We start from the raw sequence: 18,047 nt of genomic DNA on the forward strand, positions 1-18,047 counted from the left end.
CACAAAGCCAGTCAGGACTTTGGGGAGCCTCCTCTCCCTTGCAGCAGACTATCTTCAGGGCAAGAAGCTCACACGTCTTCACCTCCTGGGTCTGACCTTGGAGCATTCAGCATATGCCCCTCTGTGCGCTTCCCACAGCGAGTCCGCCCAGGCGGGGTCCTGGGGAAGCCAGAGGGTCTTGCACCCCCCACTTCGCAGTCAGACGTGACTCTCAGCCAGCCAGTAAAACAGAGTTTTATTAGATGACAGGAACACGGTCTAAAACAGAGCTTGTAGATACAACGAACGGGACCCCACAGCCGAGTCCATTCTGGGGCCCAGTGAGCCAGACACCCCCGTCTGCACCCCCTTCCCTGTTCCCAGTGAGCACCCAACTGAAACCCCCTCCAGCCCCTCCTTCTCTGGGCTTTTATCTCTTTCCCGGGCCAAGAGGTCACCTGATCTCTTTGTTCACCTTTAGCTATTCCCTTGCAGGGGGGAAGCACCCTGGCCATTGGTTGCCAGGGAGACAGAGTGTCAGTGATTCATGCACACTGGCCTATATCCCTCCACCTAGAGACTTAAGAAATGCATAGGGGAAACTGAGGCACCCACACAGTATTCAGAGGAAACATTAAGAACAGTCCTACTTCGTCACACATGTGTCTTGCTTTTTCCTTTTGAAAAGGTGGTCACCCTCCAATGAATGGGCTGGGCTGGGACAGGAGATAGCCATGACTCTGTTGGGGAGCTGAGGCCCTTTTCTACCCCTTTGCATTGCTGGGGCAGCAGAAACGGACGGGAGGGGGAATATGGGCCTGAGTCTCTTCCCAGGACTCCTGTGTGTCAGACCCTCACTCGCACACACAGCTCTGCTCTGCTTCCATGTGGAGTGGGCTCAGTAGGTGTGCTGTGTGCAGAGCCACCAATGGTGGTGTTGGCTTCTCCTGGGGCTCCTGCGTTAATCACGACTCTGACATGACTCAGTCGCAAGCACCTGGCTGAGGGCATGGGGGAAGGGTGGGTGTCCATGTTCCTTGAATAGCCCCTGTCCACAGCTGGCGCAGCCCACATGGATCATGCAGCACCCAGAGTGCTCAGGTACGGCCAGCATCGTGACGCAAAACAGCTCGGCAGCTTTTCTCATGGCCCAAGGATGTTTAACCAGAGAGAAGACAGTGACAGACCAGGTGCAATGGGAAACAACATCCACGTCCCTTCTCCTTATTGAGAGTATTGACAGGAATTCTGAGGTCGGAGCAGCCACCGATATGGCTCTTTATGGGCCAACATCCTACCGGTTCCCTGGCTCTCCATGAACACAGTCACATTGTAAATGCTGCTGCCTGCCTTGGTCTCCTTCCCCCCAGTGCACTGTCCTCCCTCAACAGTGGGTGGAGACAACCCCTATACCTTTGCTTCAAGCCTTAGACCCCATCTAAACCTGTCTGTACAGTGTGGAGATCAGTATCTCATGTCATCACAGATATAAAGGTCTAGGATGGAATAAGTCGCCGTGTCCTGTGTTTCTTGTTTCCTATGCCACCAGCATTGGGTCCGGGTGATAAACTGACCCTTCACTTCACGAACACCCTGATTATCCTCGAACGAAGGTGTTTGCTTTTCATGCTGTACACGATAGGGTTAATCAGAGGAGGAACCAGAAGGTAGACGTAGCCCAGGACAATTGGAAGCAAGGGAGAAGAGCCATTCCCGAATCTGTGTATCAAAGTCAGACTGAACTCTGGCATGTAGAAGAGAAGGACAGCGCAGAGGTGGGCGACGCAGGTGTTCAGGGCCCTGAGGAACTCCTTGTAGGACGCGATGCTCAGCACTGTTTTGAGGATCATCACATAAGAGAGGAAGATGAGCAGCGAGTCCAACACCAAAATTACGACTGTAATAAACAAGCCATAGATATTGTTGACACTGATATCCGAACAAGCCATCATCATGACCTCCTGGTCCATGCAGTAAGAATGGGAGAGGACATTCACTCGACAGTATTGGAACTGTTTCAGGAGAAGGGGGAGTGGGAGCATTATGGCCACCCCTCTTAGAACACACACCAGTCCCATCTTGGCTATTCTCGGCAGGGTTAAGATGGAGACATATCTCAGTGGGTCACGGATTGCGATGAAGCGGTCAAAGGCCATCAACAAGAGCACGGAGGATTCAATGCATTGAAATGACTGGATAAAGAACAACTGGGCAAAACAGGCATCGAAGCTGATCTCCCTAGAGTTAAACAAGAATATGCCCAGTACAGTGGGTATGGTGGCTACCAATAAGCCAAGGTCTGTGACGCCCAACATGGAAAGGAAAATGTACATGGGCTCATGGAGGCTTGGATCTGTTTTTATAATGAACAGCATGACTGAATTTCCTAATATTGAAATAACATATATTAAGCACAAGGGGAGAGCGATCCAGAGATTGTGGATGTGTTCCTGCCCAGGTATCCCAGTGAGAAGGAACACTGCAGGTTTGAATTTGGTGTCATTGACAACTGACATTATGTACTGGGCAGATTCAAGGAGTTTTGAAGTTTTCTTCCTGAAAGGAAAAAGAACAGGAGACTAGATGTTATTTAACGAGACAACTTCCTGCTCTCAGTACAAGTCTAGTGACTCCCAGGAGCTAAAGAAAAATTAGCAAAAACAAAGTCTTGGATTTACACCACCGATAGCAAGATAGATATTCCCAGACTGGATCAGACCTGTAGTCCATCTACCCCAGTAACCACTGGCCAGTTCCACATTCTTCAGAGGAAGATAGAAGGAGCCCTGCAATAGGAAGTTATGAGATAACCTGTTTTCAAAGTTTCCCCCTGACACCCACTAGTTAGAGATATTTTGTGGTGTAAATCAGGAAGGCTTAGAGCTATTCCAAGGGTTTTAAAATCAGTCCTTACTAGTGTATTTGGATTTTCTGGTTACCCATATAAACATCCAGTCCCTCTTTGAATCCTGCTAAGCTCTTTGCTCCATTCATATCCTGTGGCTGGGAGTTCTGCAGTCTACTTGAGCACTGTGTGATTTTACAATTGTGACCTTCCCACAGACAACCTTTCTGGCCCTCCTCTTCTGAGGCCCATTGTATCATGACGTGTACAAAGAAGCGCATTGAAGATATTTATAAATGTGTTTCATTGCCTTATTATAGATAGATAGATAGATAGATAGATATAATTATTTGCTCCACTCCTGAGAGTCCAAATGATGCCACTGCCTCTTTGCAGCACATGGGATAAACTGCCAGGACCACGTTCTGAATTTACTAGCTTTGACTTCAACTGCATCACTCCAGATTTACATGTGTAAATTCAATAAGAACCAGGCTCTATTCATTTTCCCTAAATAAATGCTCCCGGTGATACACTCTGACCCCCAAGAATCCCTCCAGGAGAAGCTGAAGTGCTTTGCCTGGCCAATGTTGACTGAATCCAGAAAGTTTGATCATCCTACAGGTTTCTCTTCATTCTCACAGGAACTGCACCCTCTCCCCATGAAAGGGTCTGTAGCTATCTGCGAAGATCCAAGGTGACACGGACAGTTACTTCATCTGGGCGGGGGAGGGGTTGGCATCACAAATGTATGAATAGTGCAAACAGTAGGTTTGCACTAATATCCCCTTCAGTGTGCAAGTGACTTCAGCCATGCTCGTGTAACAGCTAATGGTGAAAATTACATACAACCAGTATTACACTCCCTTTCCTGCACCTCTGCTCTGCTCTTTGCTGAAACACAGATCAGCGGTCTTTTTCTCAGAACTTTTTGGGAAGTCTTGCACAGGTATTGCAGAGGTATTGTGTTCATGGCCCTGATTAGAAACAGCTTCTTGTTAGTTACCAGGAGACAGTATCACACAACGATTAAACATCTTTATTAATTATTTGGATTAAGGGATCGATTGCACCCTCAGATGACACTAATCTGGGGGGAGAGGTAGATACACTGGAGTGTAGGGATAGCGTCCAGAGTGACCTAGACAAATTGGAGGATTGGGCCAAAGGAAATCTGATGAGGTTCAACAAGGACAAGTGAAGAGTCCTGCACTTAGCACCGAAGAATCCCAGGCACCGCTACAGGCTGGGGACTGACTGGCTAAGCAGCAGTTCTACAGAAAAGGACCTGGGGATTACAGTGGATGAGAAGCTGGATATGAGTCAGCAGTGTGCCCTTGTTTCCAAGAAAGCTAACGGCATATTGGGCTGGATTAGTAGGAGCATTGCCAGCAGATCGAGGGAAGTGATTATTTCCCTCTATTCGGCAATGGTGAGGCCACACCTGGAATATTGCATCCAGTTTTGGGTCCCCCACTACAGAAAGGATGTGGATAAATTGGAGAAAGTCCAGTGTAGGGCAACGAAAATGATCAGGGGGTTAGGGCACATGACTTATGAGGAGAGGCTGAGGGAACTGGGGTTATTTAGTCTGAAGAAGAGAAGAGTGAGGGGGGATTTGATAGGGGACTTCAACAACTACCTGAAGGGGGTTTCCAAAGAGGATGGAGCTCAGCTGTTCTCAGTGTTGGCAGATGAAAAAAATATGGAGCAATGGTCTCAGGTTGCAGTGGGGAGGTCTAGGTTGGATATTAGGAAACACTATTTCACTAGGAGGCTAGTGAAGCACTGGAATGGGTTACCTAGGGAGGTGATGGAATCTTATTCCATAGAGGTTTTTAAGGCCCGGATTGACAAAATACTGGCTGGGATGAATTAGTTGCTGTTGGTCCTGCTTTGAGCGGGGGGTTGGACTAGATGACCTCCTGAGGTCCCTTCCAACCCTAATCTTCTATGATTCTATGATTCACTCAACAAGGAGTTCATAGCATAAACCCTTTGCAAACAGCATGTGAAGTACTTCTGATATACTTTCAAAAGCGAAAGCCATTAAGTAGTGAAGGCATCACTGCTCCTTCCTGTAGAGATTCCAACAACTCTACTGATGGCTTTCAACATACAATCATGTCTTGAAAGTTTGGTTTCTCATGTTTTTATTACAATGAAATGTTTTTGCATAACATTTCCACATCTGTACTTTAGTCCACACATGTCAACCCGTTCTTTCCCCTCTGATCGTCTTTCAGAGATGATTTCTCAGGTTATTGTGGGATTTAAAATGTAGCATCTGTTATCTGGATTTCTTCAGAACCTGAAAAGATCACAGTGTCTCAGCCCTTCTTCAGTGGCTTGTCAGCAAACAAAAGTCTAGTAGCTCCTCTGTCTCTGGGTTAATAGTTGACTGGTTCTCCTCAGGTTCTGTTCTGTCTCTCTGTAGCCGGTATCCAGGGTGGTAACAGGCATTGGGATCAGTATATGAAATATTCATTCCCTGAGCTCTGACTCTCTAGTACATAGTAACCGCAGCAGCAGTTATTCTGCCAGAATGATGGTTTGCAGGAAGTGGATTTGAAAGTCAAATACATGAGTAGTCATGGAAATGGAACTTCGTTTCACACAGGAAAGTAGTCTATTGCTCTCTCTGTCTCTCTGACTGTCTCTGTCCTGTATTCATAACATCCATAGGACCTGGGAAAGTCATTGGGACAGACATGGTGCTCACCTGCCATAATGAATGTGTGTGTTAAACCCAGTTCTTGGGATGTTTTCTGTATAACTATATTGGGTTAAGTTTTGGGATATTTATGTTAAGACTTTATTGGGTGTAACCAGTTTGGCTCTTCTTAGTTTAAATGCAGGCTGCGGGAAAACAAACAGGATGGGAAGGAAGAGAGTAAGTAAAGTCATCGCTCACTCAGCACTTTAGGGAGGTTGAGAGACAACACAAGCTGGGAAGAGCCTATTTCTAGGCTCCAGCCACATTACACAGCTTGTTTTGCCAGTGCTGGGAGCCTGTCCAGAGATGGGGCAGCTTTTGCTGAGAAGCTCTTCAGAGTGCAAGGACAGACACCGCTGGGGAAATCTGAAGGCCCTGAGCCTGCCTCTGTCTGCATAAGATGGGGAGGACTTGGGGTCAGAGACATATACAGACTGTTCTTGGAAAACCATCTTATTCTCCCATGTTACGCTTTATTACTACTGTTCAGATTAAAGAGTGTCTGGTTCAAGAAGGCTGACTGATCACTCGTCTCAGCATTAGTACATGCTCACAAAGGGAAGAACCACAGGTCCGGAACCCACTGGGACCTGCTGGACAAGCACAGTCCCCCCAGAGTGTGTTGTAACCCAGGGCCCAGTCTGAGGTCGGGAGGATCGTGGGATTCCACTACATGAGAGGAAAGGTTACGAGGCCTGACATCTGGCATTTGGAGACCAGAGAGTGGACAGAGATTCAGGTAGTCCTGTAACTCTGGGGGGTATCTACAGGGCAGAAGTGCTCGAACACTGAGCCAGTCAGGAATCAGAAATATGCCCTATCGGACCGGTTACCACAGAGCAACACAGCTCTGAATTCCTGCCTTCACAATCGAGCCAGAGAATAAAACCTTTGAAAATGCATTTGCAGGTTCAATTTCCAGGAGCAAATAAACCTGAGGCGAATTGGGAACTAGTCACGGATATTCCGTGGGGTCTCCTCTCACTCAGCCCCTGGCAGGATCTGGCCCAGAGCACACGGCACCTCGAGAAATGAGACCCCTTGAGAAATCCTGACTTGGGCATCAGGATTTTCATACTCTGAGCTCGCTTTGAATGTCAGTTTTCTGTGTAGCTTGAACAACTCACCGTGGAGCATGGGCAGATATAGGGGAGAGGGTTCCCAAGCTACCTAGTGCTGCCTGCCCTCCAGCCCCATAACTGAGTCACCCCAACAGCCCAGCTGAGTCCTCTGCCGCTGCACAGAGCATGTGCCAATGGAAACAGCTTGCAGCCTTTACACATCACTTTGCATTTTAAAGATAGTGAAACCTTCCAACATACCCAATTCCTGCTAGAAGAGGAGCCGCTGACACCAGAGGTCTTCAACCTAAAGAACAAGGAGTCATCGGAGAGGTTGCAGGGCAGCAGGCAGTATCTGTTCAGATAAGGAGGCAACTGTCTTTATGAAGCATGTCTGCACATTCCCTTGGGGGCCACTTGGCCATCAGGGAACCTCAGCTGCTTGGCTTTCTGTGCACCAGTTTTAACCCCTGTCGTGGCCAAAGGCAAAATGCAGGAGGCCAAATCACAGGGGATGTGTGGTGATGCCCTGCTGCAGACTATATTTCTGGAATCCGGGCTTGTCATCACTGTCCGTATGGTTACGATTAGTCACATGGCTACCTCGAGGGTGGCCAAATGATAACGATAATGCTGTCACAGCTGTAATCTTGCTGAAATAAAATAGAATGAATAAAGTAATAATAATAATTAATAAAATAGGTCCAGATTTATCCCCGGCAGCCCCCTTTCTTACATTACAAACCCAGAGTGCAAGCCAGGAAAGGGTGTTGTCACAAGGCTCCGTACATGGAAATTTCGGATTCCAGGGGGATTCCAGGAGTCAATGTCCCTTCCCTTCTCCCTGAGGAAAGAAAGGCGGGACCCAGGATCTAGGGATCCCCAAAGTTATGCACAGATCTCAGTGATCTACTGGTAGCTAGGCCCACTCACCCAGAATCTCTGGGCCTTCACAACTGCTCTAGGACCCTCTCCAGCTCCCTGCTACCACAGGTTCATCAGAGATGTGCTACCAGGGCATGTCACAGCAGCCACTGCCTGCAGGATCTGCTGAAGGGGCAGTGTACAGGGTTGAGGGGGCTGCACAGAGATGGGAAGGCTGCTCAGAGTAGCTGATGAACACAATACCCCAGCCATAGACTGGGCAGGAGATTTTGACCTTTCCATACCCTGAGTCCAGCCACAGACTCAGTCAGTGCAAATTTCATTTATGTTGCGAGGAAGCATAAGATGAAAAGCCTCCAATTTCTGTTGTGGAGCCAAAAACCTGGGGCTGGGCTTTCAGAAAAAAATGATCTATTTTCTATGAAAGCTCACCCTAAAATATGGATGAAAAGGAGAGATTTCAGTTTGGTTCAAAAATTTAAATGCAGGGAAAATCTCTCTGTTATGCAGCCCAGCTCTAGCCCCTGTCAGCACCAGATCCCATCAGCATCCCACACTGAACAGCCCCTGGAGGTTGGCTAGGGTGGCTTTGCCAGCTCTGTAACACAGGCAGCCCCTGGAAATGGCCGGTCTCGAGCAGCCCATTCATCAGTGGAACAATTTAAGAAAATAAGAACGACCTTATTGGGTCATACCAATGGCTCATTTAGCCCAGTGTCCTGTCTTTTGACAGTGGTTAGTGCTGATAGTTCAGGGGAAACTAACAGATGAGTGCAATTATCGAGTCATCCATCCCCTGCGTCTACTCCCAGCTTCAGACTGTCACAGGTTTAGGGACACCCAGAGCATGGAGCTTCATCCCTGATCATCTTGGCTAATAGCTATTAATGGACATATCTTCAGTCAACTTATCTAGTTCTGTATTGGACCAGTTATTCTTTTGGCTTCAGAACATCCCCTGGCAATGAGTTCCACAGCTGACTGTACTTTGTGTAAAAAGTACTTTCTTTTGTTTGTTTTAAACCTGCTGCCGACTAATTTCCTTGGGTGACCCCTGGTTCGTGTGAAGGGGTAAATAACCCTTTCTGATTCACTTTCTCCACTGCACTCATGATTTTATAGACCTCTATTTTATCCCCACTTAGTCTTCTCTTTTTCCAATCTGAAATCTTCCAGGCTTTTTAATGTCTCCTCATATGGAAGCTGTTCCATACCCCTAAACATTTTTATCACCCTTCTCTGTACTTTTTCAAATGTTAATATATATTTTTTGAGATGGGATGAACAGAACTATAAAAAGTAATCAAGGTGTGGGTATACCATGGATTTAGATAGAGGCATCATGATATTTTCTGTCTTCTTGTTTATCCTTTTCCTTATGATTTCCAACATGTGCACGGGGTGGAGCCCCCCGGCTGCACTCCTTCTTCCCCACCCCCACAGCCAGAGTGTCGACACCCGCCCCACCCACCCGCTCCCAGGGAAGACCAGAGACCCCATGGCTGGAGCAATGAGCCCCTCCACCCCAGATGTTGGGGGATTCCCGTGCTGGCCGGAGTCCCTCAGCCATACTCTCCTGAGACCCCAAGTTGCCCCACGGGAAAAGCTCTGCCCAAAGAACCTCAGGTATTTACATGCCCAATGCATGTTCCAGGGTAGCTGAGGAGGTGGTTGTGAAACTGTCCCTGATAATAATCATAGTGGTATGCTCATGATATGATTATGACATAGTTATATGCATCTTGTACAAAAAATGTCTTATGAGGTTTCTATGGAAAAATTATGATTTGCAGAATATGATGATCTTATTTGTATGCCTGTATCATTTTTGCATCTGAAGTTATTAATATTGACAATGTATCTGTATTTCAAAGGTAGTTACACCCGGATGACACCCACTAGGCAAAATTCCTGCAGTCCAGACAGTCGGTTGAGAAGGGCCTATTCCAGGTAAAGGGACAATAGGGGAAACAAGAGTCTCTAGGAAAAGGTTTTACCCCATCTGGTAAACCTTCCTGAAAACGCTCGGGACCGTCTATGGCTCCGCAGGACTCTCAAGGGCATGGAACCAGACCACATGACACTAAACTCCATTTTGGTACCTGTATTTTTCTGCTATATAATGTGGGGAGTGACATCATCTCTTGGCCTCACTCCCCACACAAGAGAACTCCTGGAAACACCTGAAGATAAAAGACTGAACTGGGAGAAATGCTAGTCCCAGGCTAAAGGGATTTCTAGCCTGCATATGGATACTTGGTGGACTGCTTGTATCATCAGTCAGGATGTGAAATTGATAATTCATATCCACTCTATCTAGCATGTTAACCTTAGTTTGTGTTTTTGTTTATTTGCTAGGTAATCTGTTTTGATCAGATTTCTATCACTTTTAATCACTTAAAATCCATCTTTTTTGTGATGTGAAATCCCATTGTCACTCTTCAAAGTCTGCTTTGCTCTTAAATATATTGAATAATTTGATCTCATCTGCAAATTTTGCCACCTCATTGCTTAACCCTTTTTCCAGTTCATTAATGAATATGTGGAACAGCACTGGCACCGCTCCAGACCCCAGGACGACCCCACAATTTACTTCTCTCCATTCTGAAAACTGACCATTTACTCCTACCCTTTGTTTCCTATCTTTTAGCCGGTTACTTATCCAGGAGAGACCCTTCCTTCTTTTCCCATGACTGCTTTCTTTCCTTAAGAACCTTTGGTGAGGGACCTTGTCAAAGTTTTTCTGAATGTCCCAGTACACTATATCATCTAGATCACCCTTGCACACGTTTGTTCGTCCGCTCAAAGAATTCTAATAGATTGGTGAGGCATGATTTCCCTTTGCAAAAGACATGTTGACTGTTCCACAGCAAATGATGTTCATGTGGGTGTCTGATAATTCTGTTCTTTAATATAATTTAAATCAATTTGCCTGGTACTAAAGTTAGGATCAGGATGTGCTTCCAGAGAGCGAAGGACCTCTAGAGTGTTGCCTGGCCAAATTGAGTCCTGTTGGGCTGACCCTCGGTCTGATCCTGACCCCCATCTGCTCCGTGAGCAATGAGTGCTGGAGATAGACCTCACTCCCTGCACGTAAATTTCCATCATCACCAAGTTTGGGGGTAGCTGGATCAGGGTTTTTTGTGTCCAATAGGGAGTTAGCAGCAGACATTTGGAGCTGGGCTTGGGTCACGAACCTATATATCAACAATCTGATTGGCCTTGCTTACCTCTGAGCTGTGTCTCAGGTACCCAGTGACTCTGTGAGCCTGTCACTGTTATGTCTGTGTGAGAAGAAATGTCAATTAACCAACTCTCAGTACCTTTGTTATTGGGTGTTCCACTTAAGATATGGCCAGAAGTGCCACCTCTTTGGATTTTATTGGGAGTCTCACACTATTTGCAGTCTTTCTGGAATCCCCAACTTCTGCAATGACGACACTGTGCCAGATTCTCAGCTTTTGGTTTTCTTTAAAAAGTTTATTAAACAAGTGACCTGAAGAAAATCTAGAAAACCTGAAGCAGGTGACCCCAATGGCTCAGAATCCAAAGCCAAGTGAAAATGTACCCCACGTTAGTGTATATTTAAATCTCATTATTTCTAAATCAAGTGACTCACACTTAATGAAGGGGCTTAGCGATACCGAGAACTTAGTGTAAGAGATCTGAAAAGCAATGAGAAAAAGACAAAAACTAAGAGCAATCTCTTAACGTACATTAGAAGCAGTAAGCCAGCCAAACAATGAGTGGGGCTAAAGTTAGGATTCCTGGCCTATAATTGCTTGGATCACCTCTGGAGCCTTTTTTAAAAATCAGCATGATATTAGCTACCAGTCACCTGGTACAAAGCCTGGCATATACCGCAGTTAGTAGTTCTGCAATTTGATATTATAGTTCCTTCAGAACTATTGGGTCAATGTCATATGGTCCTGGTGACTTTTAATGTTTAGTTTATCAGTTTGTTCTAAAACCTCTGTGATGGGTTGTCCCCCCTGGGGTGCAGTCTGGAAGCCAGTGGAATTACTGAACCACCTATCCATTCAGCTCTGTTGGCCTCTGCACAGTGCTCTTCTGGTGACACAACCAGCCACTCCAGGCCTTGTTAGCATCCAATATGAGTGCAGTTGGCACCGAAAACCAACTGAGCTACCTGAGTGCTTTACTTAAGCCACTCATGGACAAACAGGAGACAACAGACAATTTCCCAGCTCCCCAGCCTTTCACCCTTGCTGAAGTATAAACCCAGAATTATGCCATTTTGTATTGCACAGAGATCTGCACAATGCATACTCATTAATATAGGTGGCTTTCGCCTCGATGTGGGAAAGATATGCAAAAAACATTATTTACAGAGCTGAGATTTTCCAAGACACTTCACTCAAAACACACTGGTTATGATAAAACATAAAACAAGTTTATTAACTAGAGAAAGATAGATTTTAAGTGTTTATACATGATAGCAAGCAGATGCAAGCAGATTATGTAGCAAATAAATAAAAATGCAAAACAAGCATAAAATACTAGAGAGAGTGGATAGGAATTAGCAATTTCTCACCCTGGCTGGTGATACAAGCAGTCCACCAAGTTTTCATACACAGGCTAGAAATCCCTTTAGCCTGGGATCAGCACTTCCCCTGTTCAGACTTTTTTCTTCAGTTGTTTCCAGCAGATCTCTTGTGTGGGGAGTGAGGGCAAGAGAGGATGTCACTCCCCACCTTGTATAGTTTTTCAATACAGTGAGAACCCTTGGTTTCAAGCCAAGTTCCCAGCCCAGTTTGTGGAAAAATACAGGTACCAAAATGGAATTCAGTGTCATATGGTCTTGTCCCATGCCCTTGCATGACCTGCTCATAGGCTGGCTGAAACATCACAGGAAGGCTAAGGTCTTTCATGGTCCCTAATCTTTGTTGATGAGCCATCAGCACTGTCTAGCTTCTTCCTTGTTGTACTTGAAAGGCTACTTGAGGGTGTTACCCAGAGTAAGTACATTTAAAATACAGATTCATAGTTACTATTCATAACTTCAGGTACAAAAATGATACATGTGCACAAATAGGATAATCATAATCTGCTAATCAGAACTTTTCCAACTACGCCTCTCAAGACATATCTTGTACCAGATGCATCATAATTATGTCATAGTCATCTCATAATCATACCACTATGATGAATATGTGGTGCAGCATCACAACCTCCTCTACTGACATATCAACGTGGGGAGTTCCTCAGATTTGTAAATCTGAAAAGAATGGCTCAGGTGTGGGAAGCTCCCTGACATCCTCTGCACTGAAGACTAAGACAAAACATTCATTTATCCTCTGCACAACAGCCTCATCTTTCTAGAGAGCTCCTTTAGCACATCAATTTTCCTTAGCCCCACTCATTGGTTGGCTGGCTGGCTTACCGCTTCTGATGTACGTTAAAAAATTGCTTAGTTTTTGTGTCATTTGCTCATTGCTTTTCAGATTTCTTACACTAGGTACTCAGAATCACTAAGCCCCTTCAATAAGTGTCAGTCATGCTGCCAAAAAATCATGAGATTGGTTTAGAAATAATGAGATTTTAAAATACGCTAATGTTGGGTTAGTTTCTGACTTTGGTTTCTGAGCCATTGTGGTCACCTGCTTCATGTTTTCTACCTTTTCTGCAGGTCACTTTTTAAAATAACCTTTTTAAGAAAACTGAAAGCTGAGATTCCCATGCAGTGTCTTGATCCCAGAAGTTGGGGCTTACAGAAAGACAGGAAATAGTGTGACACTCCCAATAAAATCCCAAGAGGTTGCATTGCTGGCCATATTTCAAAACCAAAGTTGGTTAATTGGCATTTCTTGTCACAGTCCATCAGTGGCAGAGACAGTGTGTCCCTCTGAACTAGACTAAAGAGCCCCCAGTTATAAGCAACAGGGTTATGCTACAGCCAGCCAGACATAACAGCGATGGGTTCACAAAGTCACTGGGTACCTGAGACACAGCTCAGAGGATCTCCTCCTCTTGTTCAGGCATGACAAAAGCACACACCGGGTAAACAAGGCCAATCAGATTGTTAATAGATAGGGTCGTAACCCAAGCCTAGCTCCAAATGCCTTTTCTAACTCCCTATTGGATACAAAAACCCTGATCCTGCTACCCACAAACTTGGTGATGACGGAAATTTGTGTGCAGGGTGTGAGGTCCATCTCCAGTGCTCATTGCTCACGGAGCAGATGGGGGTCAGGATCAGACCGAGGGCAGCCCAACAGGACTCTGTTTGGCCAGGTAACACTCTAACGCTCTCTGGAAGCACATCCTGATTCCCCGCTATACAGCCGAGCTGCAGGAGTGGCCCAGAACTCCAACGTCAAAGGGGGCTGTGCTAATGACAGACCTCATCACGAAGGGTTGTTGGGAAGAGTTCAGGTTCTCCACACAGTACCAGAAATCATCTAATAAGACAAACAGAGCTGAAATCTCTCTGATCAACACAAGCTGTGCACACACATGTCATTGGGCTCAATACGGGGGTACCTGTGTGAAATTCTGCAGGAGGTCAGACTAGATGATCGCATGGAGTGAAGGGAGACATGCCCTGCCCTACAAGGACCTTGCTAGTAACCTGGGATTTCCCAAAACTTTATTCCCCGGGCCCATGTTCCTCCCTCCAACTAGCTGGCACTACAAAGCTTCTGTCAGCTCCAAATGTCACAGGAATCTTAAAGGCTCACACCCCAGATCAACGGTTCACTGATCCCTCTATTCTCTCCTATCCATAAAAGGGACAGTACCCAAGATGCCACCTCTAATGGCCACTGAATTAGGGTGGACCACACATCCTGAATTGGGCAGGAGAGTCCCAAAATGCAGAGTTTAAGTCCCAGTGTGGGCCGAAAGACTCCGGAACAGCATTTGTCCCGAATTCCCTGTGATGCCGATCCACACTTGCTCATGGACAGAGCCCCCCTTTTCACTTTTGGGGGGATGAGATCTTTAGCCCCCCCTTGCTATGAGACCCCACCCTGCTCCTTTTCCCCCCGAGGCCACATCCCCTGAAAGGGGCAGGTGGAGCATCTGAGGTTCCCCAGAATGGCACTCGATCCCTGGGGTTTCTTATACCACGGCCTGGCTCTGAAGTCCAGTCTGGTCACTCGGTGGAAGAGAAGGAGCAGGAGGTAGGAATTCAGGAGGAAGGAGAGGGTCAGGGGTGAGGCCATGGAGGGGGCAGGGCTCCTGCATGTGTCTTGCTTTTTCCTTTTGAGAAGGTGGTCACCCTACACTGAATGGGCTGGACTGAGACAGGAGATATCCATGACTCTGTTGGGGAACTGAGGTCCTTTTCCACCCCTTTGCATTGCTCGGGCAGCAAAAATGGAGGGGAATGTGGGCCTGAGTCTCTTGCCGGGACACCTGTGTGTCAGACCCTCACTCACACACACAGTTCTGCTCTGCTTCCATGTGGAGTGAGCTTAGCAGGTGTGCTGTGTGAAGGGCCACAATTGGTGGTGTTGGGGGGGCTACCTGAATGGATTTTCTTGTGGCGCCTGCAATAATCATGTCTCTGACATGATTCAGTTGCAAGTACCAGGCTGAGGGCGTAGGGGAAGGGTGAGTGTCCGTGCCCATTGAATAGCCCCTGTCCACATCTGGTGCAGCCCTCATGGATCATGCAGCACCCAAGGTACTCATTGAGGGCTAGAAATGTGACCGTGAAACAGCTCTGCAGCTTTTTTCATGGCCCAAGGATGTTTAACGAGAGACAGGACAGTGACAGGCCAGGTGCAATGGGAAACAACATCCACGTCCCTTCTCTTTATTAAGAGTATTGTCAGGAATTCTGAAGGTGGAGCAGCCACTGATATGATTCTTTATGGGCCAACATCCTACCCCTTCCCTGGCTCTCCACGGACACAGTCACTTTGTAAATGCTGTTGCCTGACTTGGTCTATATCCCCAGTGCACTGTCCTTCCTCAACAGTGGGTGGAAACAACCCCTATACCTTTGCTTCAGGCCTTAGACCCCATTTGAACCTGACTGTACACAGTGGAGATCAGTAGCTCATGTCATCACAGATAGAAGGGTCCAGGATGTAATAAATCACCGTGTCCTGTGTTTGTTGTTTCCTTTGCCACCAACACATGGGCCGGGTGATAAACTGACCCTTCACTTCACGAAGACCCTGATTATCCTCGAACGAAGGTATTTGCTTTTCATGCTGTACACAATAGGGTTAATCAGAGGAGGAACCAGCAGATTGCAATAGCCCAGAACAATCGGAAGCAACGGAGAAGAGCCCTTCCCGAATCTGTGTATCAAAGTCAGGCTGACCTCTGGCGTGTAGAAGACCAGGACGGCGCAGAGATGGGAGACGCAGGTGTTTAGGGCCCTGAGGAACTCCTTGTAGCATGCAATGCTCAGCACTGTTTTGAGGATCATCACATAAGAGAGGAAGATGAGCAGCAAGTCCAATACCACTGTTAGGACTGTAATAAACCAGCCATAGATATTATTGACACTGGTATCCGAACAAGCCATCATCATGACCTCCTGGTGCATGCAGTAAGAATGGGAGAGGACATTCACTCTACAGTATTGGAACCGTTTCAGGAGAAGGGGGAGTGGGAGCATTACGGCCACTCCTCTTAGAACACACACCAGTCCCATCTTGGCTATTCTAGGCAGGGTTAAGATGGAGACATATCTCAGTGGGTCACGGATTGCGATGAAGCGGTCAAAGGCCATCAACAAGAGCACGGAGGATTCAATGCATTGAAATGACTGGATGAAGAACAACTGGGCAAAACAGGCATCGAAGCTGATCTCCCTAGAGTTAAACAAGAATATGCCCAGTATCGTTGGCATGGTGGCTATCAATAAGCCAAGGTCTGTGACGCCCAACATGGAAAGGAAAATGTACATGGGCTCATGGAGGCTTGGATCTGTTTTTATACTGAGCAGAATAACTGAATTTCCTAATATTGAAATAACATACATTAAGCAGAAGGGGAGAGAGATCCAGAGATTGTGGACGTCTTTCTGCCCATGTACCCCGGTGAGAAGGAACACTGCAGATTTGAATTTAGTGTCATTGACAGCTGACATTATGTACTCTACAGATCCAAGGAGTTTTGAAGTTTTCTTCCTGAAAGGAAAAAGAACAGGAAACTAGATGTTATTAAAAGAGACATCTTCCTGCTCTCAGTACAAGTCTGGAGACTTGCAGGAGCTAAAGAAAAATAAGCAAAAAGAAAGTGTTGGATTTACACTACTGATAGCAAGATAGATATTCCCAGACTGGATCAGATCTGCAGTCCATCTACCCCAGTATCCACTGGCAGTTCCACATGCTTCAGAGCAAGGTGGAAGGAGCCTTGAAATAGATATCTATGAGATATCCCGCTCCCAATGTTAACCCCCGACACCACTAGTTAGAGATATTTTTTGGTGTAAATCAGGAAGCCGTAGAGACATTCCAAAGGTTTTAAAAAGGGTTGATTGATTTTCTGGTTACCCATATAAACATCCATTCCCTCACCGAATCTTGCTAGGCTCTTAGCCCCATTGATACCTTGTGGCTGGGAGTTCTGCAGCCTACTTGAGCACTGTGTGATTTTACAATTGTGACCTTCCCACAGACACCCTCTCTGGCCCTCCACTTCTGAGTGTGGCCCATTGTATCATGACATCTGTACAAACACATGGCAAGTGCATGGTGAAAACGGTCATGATATTTATCTGTGTTGCATTGAAGATATTTATAAATGTGTTTCATTGCCATATATATTCATATATATATATACAATTATTTTCTCCACTCTAGTCCAAATTATGCCGCTGCCTCTTTGCAGCACATGGGATAAATTCCAGGGCCTCGTTCTGAATTTACTAACTTTGACTTCAACTGCGTCACTCCAGATTTACATGTGTAAATTTGATAAGAACCAGGCTCTATTCGTTTTCCCTAAACAAATGCTCCCGGTGATACACTCTGATCCCCCCCAGCAGAAGCTGAAATGCTTTGCCTGGCCAATGTTGACTGAATCCAGAAAGTTTTGAGCCGGGGGTTGGACTAGATGACCTCCTGAGGTCTCCCAACCCTAATCTTCTAGGATTCACAGAACAAGGAGTTCATAGCATAAAACCTTTTCCAAATAGTATGTGGAGTATTTCTGAAATACTTTCTAAAGCAAAAGCCATTCAGCAGTAAAATTGCCACTGCTCCTTCCTGCAGAGATTCCAACAACTCTGCTGATGGCTTTCGATATACATTCATGTCATGAAAGCTTGATGTGTAAAATTTGTATTACAATTACAAGTTTTGGATTAACATTTAAACATCTGCACTTTAGTACACACACGGCAACCCATTCTTTCCCCTCTGATCTTCTTTCAGAGATGATTTCTCAGGATAGAGTGGGACTTAAAATGTAGCATCTGTCATCTGGATTTCTTCAGAACCTGAAAAGATCCCAGCGTCTCAGCCCTCATTCAGTCACTTGTCAGCAAACAAAAGTCTAGTAGCTCCTCTGTCCCTGGGTTAATAGCTGACTGGTTCTCCTCAGGTTCTGTTCTGTTGTTACCTGGGGTTCT

General features: G+C 46.1%; 2 protein-coding genes across 2 annotated transcripts; both read right to left on the bottom strand.

Annotated features, from left to right (window-relative positions):
• Positions 1 to 1,556: 1,556 nt before the first annotated feature.
• Positions 1,557 to 2,495, bottom strand: LOC112119500 (olfactory receptor 51G2-like). Its single transcript, XM_024218178.1, has one exon. It carries the CDS (start codon positions 2,493 to 2,495, stop codon positions 1,557 to 1,559), a length of 939 nt encoding a protein of 312 aa, XP_024073946.1.
• A 13,125-nt stretch (positions 2,496 to 15,620) lies between these two features.
• On the bottom strand, positions 15,621 to 16,559 carry LOC112119501 (olfactory receptor 51G2-like). Its single transcript, XM_024218179.1, has one exon. It carries the CDS (start codon positions 16,557 to 16,559, stop codon positions 15,621 to 15,623), a length of 939 nt encoding a protein of 312 aa, XP_024073947.1.
• Between the last annotated feature and the right edge of the window lie 1,488 nt (positions 16,560 to 18,047).

The sequence above is a fragment of the Terrapene carolina genome, unplaced genomic scaffold (genome assembly GCF_002925995.2).
Source record: "Terrapene carolina triunguis isolate 2854851 unplaced genomic scaffold, T_m_triunguis-2.0 Scaffold511, whole genome shotgun sequence".
NCBI classification, from domain to species: domain Eukaryota; kingdom Metazoa; phylum Chordata; order Testudines; family Emydidae; genus Terrapene; species Terrapene triunguis.

Bases quoted from the DNA above. Each gene is read 5' to 3' on its own strand.
- LOC112119500 (XM_024218178.1), bottom strand. From the start codon at position 2,495: ATGTCAGTTGTCAATGACACCAAATTCAAACCTGCAGTGTTCCTTCTC.
- LOC112119501 (XM_024218179.1), bottom strand. From the start codon at position 16,559: ATGTCAGCTGTCAATGACACTAAATTCAAATCTGCAGTGTTCCTTCTC.